Source organism: Pinus tabuliformis, chromosome 6 (genome assembly GCF_031772625.1).
Source record: "Pinus tabuliformis cultivar Carrire ecotype Pingquan chromosome 6, CPIR1, whole genome shotgun sequence".
Classification (NCBI taxonomy): domain Eukaryota; kingdom Viridiplantae; phylum Streptophyta; class Pinopsida; order Pinales; family Pinaceae; genus Pinus; species Pinus tabuliformis.
In genome coordinates, this window is record NC_142292.1 from 1309331420 (window position 1) to 1309350728 (window position 19309).

Here is a 19309-nt window from a genome sequence, read left to right on the forward strand (position 1 = left end):
TCAAATGTTGTTTTCTGAGACTCATTTGTTGCACCAACAATCACAGAGATCCTAGGTATCTTCTTTCTATGCACAATCCTAAAGCCCTGGCTTGATGCTTCAGTTGTAGGGGATGACTATTCTTCACTTCCTCGTTTAGCTGTGTTTTCCTGTGCAAGTGGAGTTTGTACATTTGAAGTAGAAACTGCTTGCTCTTGAGCTTCTTGAAGGGTGTTCTCTCTCCATTCCAACTGATTTTTGTATTGCTCTATTTCAGGTCTGGCTGTGTGGTGATATGCAGTAAACTTATTTTCAACCCTCAGTTTAGAAATCACTCCCATTGGGTCATAAGGCCAAGTGAAACTAAGACCAAACTTCATTTCATTTAATAACCTGTCTACTTCTTCTCCTGCTGCTCTAGTGTTGCAGATGACCAACCTGAGTTTTTAGCTTGAATTGTGATTTCTTCTTTGCAGCAACAAAGTGTACTTCATCTGCATTTAACCTCTGCCTAATATATTTCAATGCAAAGATTTTGATGGGGAGGTACTTGGGAAGCTTGTAGGGTGGAAGCTCACAACCATAAACCCTGATTTTTGTATATTTTTGGTAAATATACCAATCTCCTTTTGTGGCTTGATCAACTAGCTGCAACACTTTCACAATTTCATCAATGATTCTTGGTACTGGAGTGCTGCTCATAAGACTAATAGCTGGATGAATAAACAAATCTATGAATTGTTTATATGTAAATTCTTCTTTCTCCTTCATTCCCATTGATAAAGCTCGGACCCCCCTCCCCCCGCCCCCACCGATAAAGCTCAGACGGAAAATGAGGGCCGAGGAGCGATGTGGGCCATCGAATCTCGGGGGAGTGTGCGGGATGTAAGGTAAGATGAAAGGGATTTAACAACATGAAGCGAAAAGTGATGGTGGGGGTCAAGATTTATGGCGGATGTGATAATTGATGGGCAAATAAATGGATGAATGAAGTTAGGATATTTACAAAATAACATTGGTGCTTAGAATTTATGGTTAATTAAAACCCATCACCATATGCACACATTTCCAATGTTACAAGTTAGGATAAAATCCTATCATGCTCCAATTATATCTCATATGTCTACCTACCCTTTACTCTCCTAACATTTTCACTTATTTCTCCGAGTGCATTTAGACTAACAACTCAATATTTCCTTTTAATGACTAATCTACTTCTATCCCTTATTTCCTCCATTGGCTCAGATTAAACTGTTGAGCCAATTTTATTTGCTAGCTATTGACAAATAATTTAAATAAAATCCAATTATGATTAAACTGTACAATTGGATTGTATAAACTGTGTGGCATTTAAACAATCTGCTCACAACTTTTATTTGCAAAACTAAACTGGACTAAGAGTAGTGGCATTTGGATTTGCAACACTTTCAGAATTTATCATTTTTCTTTTATTTCTAGCCTAACATTTTATTTTTGCCTTCATTTTTTAGGGCATCTATTCTAACATTTTATTTGATATGGACTTATTCATTAAATATCCCTAACATTTTTTATTTAATATTCTTTTTGTCCATATCCTAACTTAACATTTTCTGAAATATATTTTCATTTTTTGACTAATTGATACTAACTTACCAAAACCAAAAAATGCTACAACAGAACCATTGGTCCACATCATGCCTCCAAGCAATCCAAACATGACTGGATCCCCTAATACCTGGATCCCATGCCCATCTCTGACTCAACCTGCTACTAGTAGATCCACCTAGATCCCAATGCCACCATGGCCAATCATCACCCAAGTCCCTTGGCTCAGATTGTGCTCTGTCTCTGGCTAAAGTTGTTGCTCCATAAAGTGAATACCAACTCATCAACTCTCTCCAATCCAATCCATGACTCAATCCAATGTTAATCCTCCTCTCCTGATGCAGGGATGGAATGTTGAAGAGTTGTCTACCTTTATCCCACTGCCAACCGGAACATGTATTCATCATGTCTAAGGGTCCCTGCTCCACTATGCCCCTGACTAAGAATATCGTACCATTAATAGGATACCAACTTATGATCTCCAGCCAATCTAATGTATGGACACCTGTACGAGGAATACATCTATGAGGTTGATACTGGTCCATGCTCAACCCCTGATGCTCTGCCCAATCAACCAACAAAATTTTTCCAAGAAACCCTGCCCCTCTCTCTATAATGGGAAAAAGTGGGTAAGTTGTGTTGCAAGCCCTGCCTATGTACTCCTGGAGAGGGTTGTTGCCTAAAAATATTGTAGCTTTGTTGGCTGCCACTACATCTATTTGCACCTCATCAATGGGTAGTCCCAAAGATGGATGCGCTGCCATCTCCCTTGTCACGCTCCTCCAATCCACCAATGTCCTGCAAAACTGTCCTGTCAAACCCCAACACCTCCTGAGGACATGTGTCTGCAGATACTGCCACCCTGCTAGCTATCTGTACATTTGCCTGTTCCTCATCAATGGCTAACCCCAAGGGTGGTTGCCCATCCTCCTCCATCATGACCTCAATATGAACCTTCAACTGGCTCTCCCCAAAAGGCTCATCATGCATACTGTGCGCATCCTCCTCCTCAACTGACTCATGCTCCACCGTATGTTGCTCATGCTAACTCATCACTGGTGACACATCATCCTAAATGTCCCTCATAGGGTCCATTGACTGCTCATCATACACACCCGAATATGAATCGGGCCTGTTGTCAACAACACATGACTCATGCTCCTCGGGGGCATCCTCGTATGAACCCATGGACTCGTCCAAAGAAGAATCCTCGCCCTGAAGGTCAGAAGGAATCTCCACCTGCTCTACCTTTGTCATCTCCTCAGTGTCACCCAAGCATGAGTGGTCAGGTCCCCAAGGTCGCCTACAAACAAAGCAAAGTCATTTCCTCCTCAGCCCATTCATACTACATGATCCACCAAACCTGAGCAGCTCCTCCCTGGTCAATTGTCTCCTGAACAACCCAATGTTCTGCTCAACCAACCTTTCGGCCAGTTCATAAGCAACAGGTGAAACCAGCGGTTCTCTCCTCCAAATGGTCAACAATTGAGCCTGCAACTCCCTACAAATGGCATCGCAATCTCCCATGACTAAAGACATAATGGACAACATGTTTGCTTTGACCATGTTAGGGCAATGTTTCTTAATGTTAAAGAAACATTGGAACATCTGATGGATCAAGTCATCACACCCCAAATCAAGCATAATGTCATAAGTTCTAACCAGGGCCATGGCTTTTAGAATCTCAAGCTTCTTCCCAAAAGTAGGACCCTCACTGTTATCCAAATCCTAAAAGGTCTAGACTATCAGTCTGAGGACTCTCCTCATGATGTCATCACTGTAAGGAGGTATAGGTGCAATTAACCTCATAATTTTACTGAGACAGGATGCAACTGGAAGTCTAACCCCTTCATAAGGTTTCTCCAGGAACATGGATTGTATGAGAGCAAGCATAGCTAGTTTTAAAGCCCCAGTTAATTTCTTCCCCTCTAATTGTTTCACTTCGGAAAGGAGTGCATTCAATTCATCTAGTTTGAAAAGAACTTTCCAGGTGACACTCATGTACTTCAAATCTGTCCCAAGTTTCAAGATTTTGTGCCCTATTTCTTGTCCCTTCTACACATCTCTCGGTTGTTCTTTTTGAAGAATGGCATAAACCCCTTTTGAGAAGGGTATGTTCTTTGTTGTTGCTGGTTTATTAAGGGAGTTTTCAAATTCTTCTTCTTATTAGATTGTCATCAAATGATTCAACAAAAGGGACTACAATGATCCATATCTTCATCCATACAACTATCCAGCGAAAACAACTACACAATATCCATGAAATGAATCCAACAATGCTTATACTCAAAACTCTAATTCTGAAGCCTATAATGAACTATCACTGTTTGCCGTCAATTGTTGAACACTGCAGTCAATGAGCGAAATCTTTGGACAACTGAAATTCCATCATTTAGGTCTTGGTCACACGAAGGAGGAGTCATGCATGCGACTAGGAAGCTTCCAGTCGTTCTCTGGAACCTACAAATGAGTGACTACAGTTTGCAACTGAGATTCTAAAACCCTAGATGTCGGTCGCACGAAGGACGAGTGTGTGTGTGGATGGAATGCTTCAATTGCACAGATGAGCCTAGTAGTGAGCGACTACAGTTGCGATCTCTCTGTCATGTGCCTGCGACTGAGGCCCAAAACCCTGAAACAGAAATGTGAGCTTTAGATCCTGCGATTTCATCTTCGAGTGGACTTGTTCCTCTGTGGATGAACCTCAAACCTATGTGAGCCAAAAACCAAGATACAAGAGTATCTCATGATGATGTCGAAATGAGGTAGAGGACATTCGTATTTATAGCCTTCCAAGGGTGTCCAATTTTCTTTAGGGCCAACCTTATCAAATATGCACATGTGGTCTTTTTTTCATAAGTACACTTTCCTTTATCCGATTTGAGTGATCTTTAGGTCGATTTTGGTCCTCTCGAAAAGAGGAATTCGATGCAATCATTATATCCATCAAAGGAGCTTCCCAAAGTGGAATTTGACTGCAGTTGCATATTTTAACAACTTCGATAATAAATTTCACCCTAGCTTTGGGGTTTAAGCTAGAAGGAAAAACCTTTTCCAGTTAGCCGTGTTTAGAAACATAGGTAATCAGTGAGGTTAAAAAACCTCCTAGGATGAAATTCGTCACCAAAATCATAGGCTTACCTAGTTGTTACATAATTACACGATCGTACTAGCATCATTTACATTACAAATTTGCAAAGTGGCTTTACAATGACATAATATGTTGAAGGTTGATGATTCTGATCTTTTGAAAACTTTGGCACAATTGCTTCCTTGGAACTGTGACAAAACGTGTGCGACAGACCTCAAGGGTCAGATTTAGTAATCCTAACCTTAGGGGCACCCCCTTATGCCAAAGGAGAGTTGGCCTAAAATAAGCAAAGGAGCTATTGTACTGGCATCAGATAACCCTTTTTAATTCTCTTCATCATTGCACTCATTATTATGGATTTATAATTTAAGAGCAATTTTGGACAATAGCAGGTTGGAAACAGATATACATGACAAAATATAATGCAAATTGTTCACAAGGAAAGCATAAGTCAAAGTTGATTGCAAAAGGTTATGCACAGCAAGAGGGAATCGATAATGAAGAAACATTCAAACAATGAAGTTGGTAACAGTTATATTAGTTTCAAGATTCACCCAAGTTATAGGTGCAGTTTCGTGTCTATGTAAGAAGCAACATGCAGTATCATTTTCCTCCATTAAAGTGGACTATATGGAAGTAGTGATTGCAGCTTGTGAGGCAGTTTGATTGAGAAGGATACTTGTTAATTTATTAGTTGCACAAACTTGTCCTGCTATGCTTCACTACAACAATCAAAGTGGTTTGAAGTTGGAAAGAATCTTGATTTCCACAAATAAACAAAGCATGTGGAAGTACATTGCTACTACATTTGATAGCCGATGGAAAATGAAGAAATACTAAATAGAGCTACAATATTGTGGAACTTGGGAGTAGACTGCAAAAATAATCGTTGAGGCTCTCATTCTAGATACGTTTGTGCATTTCAGAGATAAGCTCAGTATAGTCTCCAGTATGACCATCAAGGGAGTGTTGAGAAATCTAGGGCATCAAGTATTAAGCAGTTTCTCTTCAATTAGTAATTGCTTGTGAGTGCTTTTTACTTCTTTACATTAGGACCTTCTTTTACTTAGGTTATTAGTGTTCTTATTCATTAAACAGCTACCAATGCATGAACATAAATAGACAAGAGACACAGAATGTAGACTATCAGCCAGGGGCAAAACCACTCACTCTTTGAGAGGAAAACCCGTACAAATTCTTCTTATAGAGATTCCAATTAACGAATACAAAGACCAAGTCCCTTGACCTATTTTCCACTCCAAGACCAAGACACTAGTTCTCTTGACTGTCAACCTTCTGCTCTTTTCCTCTTCTCGACTCTTCCACTTCGATCTTCTTAGCACCGAGACATTATCACCATCGAGACCTTGTCACTGACATGACAACAAGATCTCCTTACTGAGTCATCACCAAGATCTCATTTTTGTGATGGCATTGAATCCTTCTCACTGTGATAACATCAATTCCTTCATATTGTGGTGGCACCAAGCCTTTCTCACTGTGGTGACATCGAAACATAGTTATAATGGTAGAATCAAACCGCATTGTGGTCACACTGAGATCATCTCCTATCCGAGCACACTCATATGGTCACCAAAACTATGATAGCAATGAACTGTGGTCACACTACGATGGCACCTGTCTCCACTGTAATGTCCGAACTTGTTTCAGAAAATGATCTGAACTTCTGCTTCTCTAAGTTAGACCGAGATATGTAGTCTTGTGATGTGAAGACCCTAGCCCTATATATATAGTTGTTGTCTGATATAAATAAGCCGACATGAACATATGAACAGTTGTGTCTCCATTAGGTGAAGCCGACATGTGTTATTTATTTTATCTTGAGGCCGACTTGAAGAGGGATAACTTGTGCTTGTCTTGGAGGGCTACTAGACAATCCTATAGACTGATATACATTTGTAACATGCCCAAGAAGGGTTCTTCATACATGACATTGACTCTCTTTGACTTTTATGACTAGATGACAAATCCTAAAGGCTCACAATGGGAGCCATCTAAAAATAAAATTCCTTGCTCATGAAACCCATGAGGCAAGCATTACAATAATAATTTTATTTTTCTTCTTTACATCATTTACATAAAATCACAATTACACATGTCATTATGAAGACCGAACCTAGTTACTTTCCAACACTCCCTCTTAACTAGGGAGGTATTCATAATGGTACTTGGTCATTCTCAATCTGAAGAATTTCTCATAATAAGAATCAGATTGGTAACCCATTTGTATAGCATCATATCAACCAACATTGTCACATAGCAAGGCATTGACTAACAACTCTATCTCACCACGAGATCCAAGCACAATGCTAGTGATACCAATGATTTATAGATACCCTGATCAGGTTGATCATTGTCTCTCCTGGAACATACCCCACCCAGGTTCTCAGGGTGTGTTCCACTAGGACTATTCTTATCTTGGATTCCCATTCCTCAAAGAATATCGATCCTCAACGACTACTCTTATCTTGGATGCCCTAATACATCCTCAAAGAGCATCGGATGCCAGATGCTTACCCAATCCTCCATTTTTTCTTCCCAAGTGAAGACAAGAATGATGTGTCTATCTCTCCCTCTTAATTAGGGAGGATATATCTATTCCAATAAAGGAATGTACTCATTCCTACATAAGGAATGTACCTAAGCTTCCTCTTGGCTTAGGAATTTTTCAAGTTTCTTCCAAGTAAAAAACTTGTTTCCAGGCTCCTTAATTAGGGACCTACAACAGCTCCTCAAGTGGAGATCATGGGATAACTAGCTTCTTGAAGAACTCCTCCTCATGATGTCATGATCTTCTTTTCGTTATCTAGGAGTCTTCGTGTTTGGGACTTCTACATAGGGCAGCGACCATCCATCACTTTCATCCATGAGTTAGCCATGTCATCATCGAAAAGTGACCCATCAGTCCATATCTGGTCTGCCTTCATGCCATGTTTACTTAAGGATCTTTCATCCTACTACGCATGCATCGGTGGTGGAAGACATCCATAGATCTTCCCTTAGCAGCCCTGCATAAACCCATCTAGATATTTGTTCAAAAATAAAGGAATGAACATTAAAATCAACATTACCATTGTGATGGTCTTTCATCATGACATCTTCGAGTTTGCATTAGCATCCTGCATACATATCAACACATCTCCTAAAGATATATATTGTCAAGGGTCTCTTTCTTTTTCAAACTCCATTAAAGTCTTCATATCTTCCATGGAGATATCCTAGTCAAATCTTCTTGGTCTTTCAGATGTTGATTGTCTTTACCATTGTTGCATATTCCATGATCTCTTCCTTCCTTTCTTCACACATTTCATTCCCAAGAGCTTTCAGAGTTCCTCAATTATAGTCAACCACCTCATACTTCATTTGAGGACATATTATGTTGATTTCATCTAGTGAATGTGTGATCCATGCATTCATGCATCCCTTTGAGGGAGGAGATCCTTTCTTTTGATCATGCTCTTAAGATAGAGCATTGATTCATGATATATGCAACCATATGACATGACTTCCACAATATCAAATGTAAGCATACATACCTCATTTTTCCTTTGGGTCATCCAAACTTCCTACAGCAGCTTCCTTGATTGAAAGAGCTTCAATCCCTTGATCTGCTTCACTTTTATGTCATCATACCATCATCCCATGAATTCCACAAGTTTGGAATTCTTGATGAAACACTTGCTTCCCCTCATGATCAGTGAACCTTTCAATGAAGATTCCATCAGAGAATATTGAGGATCTAAAGTATCCCCATCAGCAGATGTTTCCTTTTGACAGATGTATGATGAACCTTGTACTAGATGACCTTGCCACTTATGTTCCCAATGAGATTCCCAAGAGCTATATCCTTGACTTCCATAGATTCTAACCATCTTTCATGCTTCTCTATGATGATGTCCCAAGCTCTTGCTTTCAATGCTTCTATGATGCCATGATGCATCCCATCATTTTTCTTAGTGAATAATGATAGCCATATCTTACAATAGAAGACTTAGGAACTTGAGAAGAACTTAGGTGAGGAAGACTATCTCAATCATAATAGAGATCTCTTACTTCCTCATTCTTGGATTTCTTCTTTTCAGCTTCCTCCACTTCTTCGGTGATATGGGCTTCTTCTCTTCCTCTTTTGTTATTGTCCTTCTTGATCTTAGGACAATTTCTTTTGTAGTGCCCATATTCTTGACACCCATAGCATTGAATCTTAGACATGTCCCTTTTCTTTTTCCAAGAACCAGAATTTCCAAATTTTCCCTTTCTTCTTGTCATTGTAGCATAAGCTTGACTTTGCTCACCTACTCCCACATCAGATTTGGCCTTTAGTCTAGATTCTTCAATCTTGCACAGTGACCATAGATCCTGGAATGGAGTAGCTTCTTTCTTCCTATAGATACTTGAAGTGAACTTACCCCACTCCTCCGGTAGTGCATTTAATACAATTGTAGTCATTTCACTATCAGACATGACTTCTCCCAGATCTTGTAGTTGATCCCGGATCTCAAATATCCTCATAAAGTATGAGGCTATTCCATCTTCCCTAGACATCTTCAGCTTGTAGAGTTCTTGCCTTAATGAGATGACTTCTCCAACAGTGCTTACGGAATACAACTCTACCAGTTTGTTATAGATTTCTTTTGAAGTTTCGAGTTTAGATACATATGGGATGAGGGGATCCTTGATGGATTTTATAAGAATCGTTTGAGCCCTAACTTCCCCTTTCATATACTTGGCAAGAGCTTGAGCATCTTCCTCTCCTGGTTTTGTGATAGATCCTTTGACATGATCCATGACCTCATTTTCAATGAGATTTAGATCTATCCTTTTCTTCCATGCAAGATAGTTTGAAGCCCTGTTAATTTATGGTAAGTTCTATGCTTATAGCAGTTTACTTATCTTTCTTATTATTATCCACAGATTAGCAATCACATGTACATTAAGTAAAGTGCAGATAGAACATTAAACGATCGACAGAAAACAAGCCAAGACAAGAGACACAAGATGTGGCGGCTAGCCAGGGACAAACCCCAATATGGGGAACCCTTTGATCAAATCTTCCTTTATCTTCAATAATTCAGCAGAGAGAAATAGTACATAAATCTGATTTACATCAACAGCAGCAAACCCCAGATTAGCCCTAAACTAGGGCAACAAGCCTTAGATCGAACTTGTCAAGTCTCCACCGGTGAGTCGTTCACCATGCACCAGTCCAAGATTTCGTCGCGCACCAGTGCAAGATTTCACCGCGCACCAGTGCAAGATTTCACCGCACACCAGTGCCAAATTTCGCCGCGCACTAGTGCAAGACTTCACCGCGCACCAGTGCAAGATTTCGTCGCGCACTAGTCCAGGATTTCGAACAACCCTTTTCGGCTCGGGTGAGAGAGAGAGAGATGAGATGAGTTGAGTGAATACAAATGAGGAAAAGACCTCCTGTATTTATACACCACTGTTGATGATTGAATAGATGCGATTGTTGGATTTCTAAGCCTACATGAGTTGTAGGTCGGCTTGATAATTATTCCATAATCAAAATAAATTCATATCTCCATAAATACTTATCGGAATCAGATGATCTTTAAATCAATCCTACACCTCTCGATGAAAGGAATCTAATAAAAATATTATCAACCATGAATAAGATGACCCACATGGAGTTTGGCACTAGTTGCCAATTTTAACAAGCCCCAACCAATTTGTTGTTTTCCTTGCAAAAAGACATTTTGACAAATTCAGATAAGGTCATATACTTACTTGATAGGATGCTCCTTTCTCCTTGTTTCTTCTTTGATGTTGATGATGGTATAGAGGATAGAAAACTTCTTCTTGATGAAGGTAGTTTTCTTTCAAGAATGAACCTTGATCTCACAAGGAGTGAGATGACACCACCTTTTGATCTAGCTTCTCTAGGAAGGAACTTGATGTATAAGTTCTTCAACTTGAGTAGGGTCTTTGTGGTCACTTGAGATGTCTTGAAGGTTCCACCAACTTCTTTGTAGGCTTCTTCTTTGGTTATGATGCTTCCTTTGTAGATCTTGACTTCACAATGATCTTTGCTTTGATGCCTTCCTTGAAACTTGATCCTTGAGCATCTCTTGATTAGATGCCTTTTCTTGACTTTGTTACCTTAGCTCTGATACCATGTTGAGAAATCTAGGGCATCAAGTATTAAGTGATTTATCTTCAATTAGTAACTGCTTGTGAGTGCTTTTTACTTCTTTAGATTAGGATCTTCTTTTACTTAGGTTATTAGTGTTCTTCTTCATCAAATAGCTACGAATGCATGAACATAAATAGACAAGAGACACAGAATGTAGTCTATCAACCAGGGCCAAAACCTCTCACTCTTTGAGAGGAAAACCCGCACAAATTCTTCTTATAGAGATTCCAATTGACGAATACCAAGACCAAGACCCTTGACCTATTTGCCACTCCAAGACCAAGACACTAGTTCTCTTGACTGTCAACCTTCTGCTCTTTTCCTCTTCTCGACTCCTCTTCCACTTCGATCTTCTTAGCTCCAAGACATTATCACCACCAAGGCCTTGTCACTGACATGACTCCGAGATCTCCTTACTGAGTCATCACCAAGATCTCATTTCTGTGATGGCATTGAGTCCTAACTGTGATAACATCGATTCCTTCATACTGTTGTGGCATCGAGCCTTTCTCATTATGGTGGCACTGAAACATAGTTACAGCGGTAGCATCAAAATGAATTGTGGTCACACTGAGATCATCTCCTATCCGAGCACACTGAGATGGTCACCAAAACTGTGATAGCAACGAATTGTGGTCACACTAAGATGGCACTGAGACTATGGTTTTCTGAACTGTAATGACACCGGGACAGAGAGACTTCTTCTTTGTGATAATACCGAACCTTAATCACTGTAATTTCATCGAAATGTCTCCACTGTAATGTCCGAACTTGTTTCAGAAAAAGATTCGAACTTCTACTTCTCTATGTTAGCCTGAGTTTTGTAGTCTTGTGATGTGAAGACCCTAGCCCTGTATATATAGTTGTTGTCCAACATAAATAAGCCGACATGAACATATGAACAGTTGTGTCTCCATTAGGTGAAGCCGACATGTGTTCTTTATTTTATCTTGAGGCCGACTTGAAGAGGAATAACTTGTGCTTGTCTTGGAGGGCTACTACACAATCCTATAGACTGATATACATTTGTAACATGCCCAAGAAAGGTTCTTCATACATGACATTGACTCCCTTTGACTTTTATGACTAGATGACAAATCCTAAAGGCTCACAATGGGATCCATCTAAAAATAAAATCCACTGCTCATGAAACCCGCGAGGTGAGCATTACAATAATAATTTTATTTTTCTTCTTTACATCATTTACATAAAATCACAATTACACATGTCATTATGAAGACCGAACCTAGTTACTTTCCAACACAGAGGGTGATAAAGTTTGGATATTTAATTGTCCTACCTATTTCTTTACAGGTGTAAGTTAGAAAGTCTATTTTGTAATAAACTCAATGTGATATGACTTTAAATTAGATTAGCCTTCTTTAAAAACAAAAAATTGGGAATATCAAGTGAATAGTCATTTCCTCCATATAACCACATAAAAGACTATTGGGAAATAATCAGTTAGTTTGAATGGTTCTCTCTCAATCTGTTGTTATGTGATTTATGCTAGTGGGTATGCAAATTTTGATATTGTCAAATTAAACAACTGTTCTTCTAATAAATCTCCATATCTTTATACCAGTTTTATTTGTTTTCCAGTTCCCCTATCGTCCATTTTTAGGTTCCATTTTTATTTTTTAGAGTTACATTGACACTCTTTCACTAGTTGCATGGATAACCTCCCTCTTTCAACACCTTAGAATAAGGGTGGGTTCAAAGAATAACGTGGTTGTAGCCTCTTGTGTTCTTCACAATATTAGAGCCCACTTAAATTCTGTTTTGTAAGTAGTTCAGCAGAATATCACTTTTTAATTTCATTTATTTGATGATAACCTATGATCATCAGGTTCAACCCAGTCGCTACTAGCAACCCCTATATTATCAACCATATTCTACTATATTTAACATCTTTATTTATCTCAAATCCATTTACAAATAATTATTTCAAGCAAGCTCACTTATGTTCCCAACCAATCTTCCTAATAAGAATATTAGTTTGCATATTATCGAAAGTTAATAACCAACATTAAATAACAAAAAGAAATCCCTTATTCATTCTCATTAAGTGTATAAGTGAAAACAAGATAACCAAATGAAAAAAAACATGCATAAAAGTGAAACTGAGATAGAATGTTGTAGACCTTGCTAAAGAAAATTGGACGAAACCTCTTATCATGACTCCTCAGTATTAGATTGTTCGACTGCAATTCAATAAAAAACACCAATTGCAATTTAAGCAAGGTTGTTAACTTGTTATAATGCAATAAACATCTCTAAGGAACTGAAATCTGAAACAACATGGGGAAATGTATATGCAAAAGATCTGAGGTATTTCATGCATGTCCATTCATATGAATTGAAATAATATATGAAGAAATCATATCATATAATCCAGAGAGTAATTCCTGGAGAGACTGATCATTAGGAAATTCTGTCATGGAACCCACGAGGAGTGTAATCCTTTACTCTGTAAATATCTGTAAAAATTAACAGGATGATGCTCGATCTAAGCCCGTTCCATGGATTTAAACTTTAATGTAAGCATTTCATAGGTCAGGTTAAAAGGCAAGGTGCCTGAACCTCATCGCACCCATTATAAACATTGAAAAAATATCATCTCAGAACATCATAGCAGCTATTTTCTTTCTAAAATCAAAACAAACATAATGAAAGTACTGTCACAAGCATATCTCAACAAGTAAATAAATGTACTCTCGAGATATGCGCTGCTTAAAAAATAGGATCACACAAAAGTTATAGAGTTTTATGTGTACGTCAGTAATTTCATTTACTCTCTCGCTTAGACTTCTTCCATTGTTTTTTTCAATATTATTATTTGGTATCCCAATGTGGTCAAAAACCTCTTTCAAGAATCCAATAGAGGCTAAATTAAATGGGTCCTGCCTCTAAACATAGTAAAGAGTTTCACAACATTTTTTAAACAAGTACGATTTTTATTTTGAAAAATACATCATTTGTTTCATCATAAATCAAAATATATGTACAACGAGGTTGTCACATCCAAGAGCCAACAAGTGGTCACATAAGAATCCCCTTCCTAAATAACCAGCATAGATCCATCTTTACTCCAGATCTACTAAGCGCCGAGAGGGATCAAATCTTTTTTCACTCTATGCTAGTTTGCATATCAAGATATTTGATCCCACTCGACGCTTAGTAGATCCAGAGTAAAGATGGATCTATGCCAGTTTAATTTCCCCTTTTAAATAGGCTACATTCCACATGAATACCATGGGTCAATGCCATGTGCCATCTTTATTTTTACCACGTGAATACCATGGGTCAATAACATGTGCCATCTCTATTTTTATTAATATTAATATTAGGGTTAATAATGTTTTTTTTCATAATATTAATAATAATTTGGCCCTAATTGATTGGAACGAAACGGATGGAGTTGGAGGGTTTCGAAGGGGGGGCTAGGGTTTTCTGGTTTATTGCAGGTCCTGGTACTGTGACGGAGGCTACCTCGGCGGTAATCTACCCGTGATCGTTTTTGTGCTTTTCATGTGCTTCTTGTGTTTTCACTACCGGTGATTTTATTGTTTTCTCCACCTGCTCTCGGGCTCCAGACGCAATCGGCACATGTTATCAGACCGAAAGAGTCCTATTAACTTTTACCCTTTCTTCCCGAGGTTATTTACCATTGTTTTCATAGTCAGAGGTTGGGGAATGACCACGGTTTTTACCTGGGGCTTCCTTTTGGACTTTTCGCGGCAGTTAGGGTTTTTTTATGACGGATGAGGCGGATAGGGATAATATATGACAGTCGGACTCCGGGAGCTTTGAAGTTTTCACCTGGGGTTAGCGACTGTCAGGGGTTTCGCCCAAGATTCTCGGAACAGCAACCGGCTCATCTAAACGGCGTTGGGTTTATGCATGGATGCGGAACTTCTTGATTATTCATCTGACACCTTGGCCTCATCAGATATCTGGGTAGAAGATAAACACACATCGGGTGTGAGGAAGGTACCAGAAACAATCCTTCTATTGGATGTGCAAGTTGCCGACCATTCCTCGTTAATGGAAGACATGGAGGTAACCCTCCAAGGGTTAGGCTTCTCTCAACCGGCAGCCGCAGTGTCGGAAGGCCTGTTATGTCTGGTGAGGGTACTAACTCGCCTTTTCTTACTATCCTGTCACCTTCGGAACTGCAGACCTGGGCACATGCTCAATAGAGTACCGAAGCTCTTTAGGGCTGCACGGGTGTGACTACGACGGGGGTTTGTGGAACATCACCGGAGTTGCGGGGTTTTTCGCCTCATTCCTACAGAGATCTTGGGACTGCACACGACGGTTTTTCCCACCCGGTTTCTGCCTCAAACACTCACTCCTCGGGGTTCTACGATGGCATCTCCAGACAGGACATAGGTCCAGAAGAAAACAGGGCCTCGGACTTAGATGAAAACCCTCAGGCAGAGGGAGCACAGCAGCCCTTAAGCCCGCAAAACAAACCTGGGGGGGGAAGATCAAAGCTATCAAAGATTCGGGAGCGTGGTCGGCTTCTTGTTTTCGGGGTTGGTATAAGTATGGCCCAAGTTGTGCTGACGGAGAGCATGGTTCTAGTGGGCAGGGTCTGTGGCCAAAATTACACCTCAGTGCGATTAAAAAAATGGACTGCAACGGTTTGGGGGAACTTGATGGAGCAGCTCCCTGTCGTCATCACAATGTCAAGGCGCTGGTTCGCCCTCATGCTTTCACAACCAGAATCGGTGGATTAGGTCTTGACCTAGTACTGGCACATAGAAATGAAACCAGCCCTGCTCAAATGTTGGTCATCGTTGTTTGACCCAGAGAAGGAAAACATGGGAGCGGGACCGATTTGGGTGCGTCTCCCTAGAATCCCTCTCCAATTCCAGGCAAGGGACATTTTTCTGTGCATTGGTGATGACATGGGAGTATACCTGGACCATGATAGATCTTATCAGGATACAGGTTGCATGGCAATTGCTAGAATTCTGGTGCACTTAGACACCTGGGAAGGACTGGTGGAGAGCTACCGGCTACAGATGGGCGAGATCACCAGGTGGCAGATCTTAGACTATGAGGGCATCCCCTTTCGTTGCAGGCGATGTCACGAGGTTGGACACTTGTACAAAGATTGCCCTCTGCTTTCTGGGAAACAGTCGGATCCCCTGAGGTCTCTGGTATCGGCAAGCACCCAAACGACGGAGGTGGAGGTTTCTTCTTTGATGGTCCTTCCTGGTGTTCCTGTGCAGAGTCGGGATGTTTCAAGGGTGATGCCTTCGTGGATGGACTCCAGGACCTCTGCGGCTCCAACCACTAGATCACGCTCTAGAGAATCAGCTCCTTTTTCGGGTACTCTTCCTCCCTCTCCTCTGTTTTCTCATGATTGTTTGTTATCTGGTATTGCATCTGCTTCTGTGTTTATTTCAGGTCCAGGCACTGGGGTTAGCAAACTGTGTTCTTTAAATTGTCCTATGGTATCAACTCCTCCTCCACCCCTCAGCTCCTCCCCGACCATTATTCAGGACGTCCCTCCTCTGGCTCCTAGAGGCAGCCCTAGCTCTAGTGGTTCTCACCGCTACAACCTGCGATCCTTACCTATTTCACAGACCTCTTCCTTCAGCCTGGATGAGGACCCCCTCCCATCCTTACCCTCGAAGCCCCCCAGGGGCAGACAATCCCACTTATCCAAAGCCATCAGGAGGGTTGGCATTGAGGTGGCTTCGGGCATTCAGTCTCCCATTGATCAGGTCCTTAGAGCAAAGGGAAACCCTGCAAAGGTTACCCCATGAAGTGCCTCTCTTTCAATTGCAGGGGTTTGGCCAGCCCGGACAAAAAACTGGCACTAAAAAGGTTATGCTATTCGGAGCGTTTGGATGTAATTTTTCTGCAAGAAACTCTAGGGGAAGGGAGCTCTTTAAAGTTTAAACAATGTGCTCATGAAAATCCTTCCGGATTGGGTCTTTCATTTTCTAGATGTAAGAGGGCGATCGGGAGTTTGTGCCCTGAGGTATAACAAAAGATCGATAAGATTGGATAATTTTTGGGGAGGGAAGGGCTACCTAGGCGCTGATATCACCTTAGCAGATATCTTCATTCCCCTCAGGCTCATCAACATCTATGGGCCTTGCCATAACAGGGAGTTATTCTGGGAAAGACTCCTGGAAGTTGATTTCATGCAATCTGAAAATTTGATCATTGGAGGTGATGTAAATTTCTCTTTAGGGCTGGCGGAATCATGGGGTAACAAGGCCCAAACCGACCCCTTAATGGCCTACTTTGAAGTATTGTTGGATTTTGTAAGAGTCGTGAACAGATGTACAGAAAACAGTAAGGGATTTAAAGCATGAACCTGTAATATTTTCAACAGAAACCTAACAAAATCAATTAACGGGACTGTTGAGGTACCTACCTGTACTCCTGCAGTTGAAGATGCCTCTAGCTATGCTACTACAGTTACTGAGAGACCGAATCCACCCAGCCAGACTGAGCAGAGCCTAGCTACTCAATCCAGTAAGCTTCTTAACAGAAGATGACTATTCCCCCGTGCCTAGAACCTCAGAACTCTCAAGCTCTTCCTATGGCTGATTCCCTTCTCCTTCTGAATTCTTCCCTCTGGTTTTTGTGTCCCTCCGAATTCCATGTCCCGTGGTTTTTATGCTCTGGCTTGGCAATGGCCGCCCTTCCATCTGCAGCCATCGCTCACCCTGCTGAGGACACACCCATGCATACGTATCCCTTCCTGGTCCTCTTTCCCGTCGTGAATGAATGCCCCTTTATGTTTTTAAACCATATGGTGTTTATTAATCATTCCTTTAATATAACCAATACATGGTGTATACATGTATCATTTAAAACATTATTACGTTTAAAACATTATAACGTATCATTATAACTTTATAACGTATCATTATAACTGTATAACATTAAAATAGATCACATTTGTTTTATATATATTTGTTCTAAATATAACATTATAAACTTTATACTTGGATCCCCTTTTTAATTAATTACTTATATTAATATTTAACATTTATTTTATTAATTTATTAATATAATTTTATCAATAATCTGGAACATATAATATGTATAGTCCTCTTTTAAGATCTAACCATGCATTACGCAATATTGATGAATGAGTAGAACTTCTATTCTAAGAAGTGTCATGGTATTTAGCACTTTTAATCATTTAGTATAAAATACTAGTGCGGTGTATGCGACACATGCATATGTAGCTATCATATGCATGTACCGTATACCTGCTATTATGCTTGCATTCTTTGTATTTATAGATGGGTCGTTACATACACTCCCCCTTCAGAAAACTTCGTCCCGAAGTTAGAGTTTTTATCTTATCTGATTACTTATGATAGTAATTAGTACACCCTTCTTAGGTTTTAAAATTTTTATTTTAATATAAAGAGACTATAAAATTAGAGTTTTAGGTTTATGATTTTAATGGCCATGCCTTGCCCTATCCAGGTTCCCAAGCTATTCTAAAATCATCCTATCCTTCCTAATCTCTTCCGCTCCCATCCTATTCGTCCTCTACCGGAGTATGCCATGGCGTCAGTTTTATTGACCTAAACATTCATAAACTCTAAGGTGACAGTGTCGGTTATACCAACCTGATTCCCAGTAGGCATCCGGCAGTCATCATCGCACGTCTAGGGGAGCGTGATTCGCACAGTCCTCCCATGACTCCAGGGTTCGGAGGATAAACGGTGGGCAACACCTCCACCCCTCCCAGTAGAATTAGGGCTAATACCCTATCATAGAATCACTTTGAGCTTTAATTGTTCTGAGGTTCTGTCATCACATGGTCATCCCGGTAACTGTTTATTATCTGCAATCATACACTTATCCATGCATTCGTAAAATGTGCATCAGCATATTCAAAATAACTCATGTATTATTCACATATGTCACTTCAGTATAACATATTTTGCCATATTCTATGCATGTCATTTGACTTTCATTTAAAACGTAATTATTCCCTGATTTCTATTCCATTGATCATATTGACATGTATAAATAAAACAGATTTATACTATCTTAATTCCTATCAGAAGTAAAATCATTTAACTGTCTTAAACTTTACTTTGACAACTATAATTTAGTAAGATCAACAACATATATCGTTTTGGTATCCATGTACCAGCAGAAGTTAAACATATATTATGTCACAAAATTTCACGTTTATATATAATCATTCAAAATGGTTCTAAGTCTCTGATTGCAGTGAAGTAAATATATACTAAACATAGTTTAAAGTTTCTTCAAAATTGACATAGATTAGGGTATCTTTGACATATGTCCTCTGTATTTTCCCAAGTAGCTGATCCAGGACTATATTTGTCTCATTGGACCTTAACTTGGTCCACCAGGCGATCCTTGAGCTGTCGAACCCTACGTTCCAGTGTATGTAATGGTTCGACCGATACGACTCCCTCATCCGATACCTGCAATTCCTTCCATTGAAGGTT

The 19309-nt window shown here is 39.9% G+C and overlaps 1 protein-coding gene across 2 annotated transcripts in view; it reads right to left on the bottom strand.

Moving 5' to 3' along the window:
- Positions 1-19309, bottom strand: part of LOC149263425 (protein TIC 22, chloroplastic-like) — a 348042-nt gene that overhangs the window by 83860 nt on the left and 244873 nt on the right. For both annotated transcript variants that reach the window (XM_089387760.1, XM_089387756.1), the window contains one exon: positions 12977-13036. In XM_089387760.1, coding sequence (XP_089243886.1) covers positions 12977-13036 — 60 coding nt within the window. The remainder of the gene's footprint in view (positions 1-12976; positions 13037-19309) is intronic.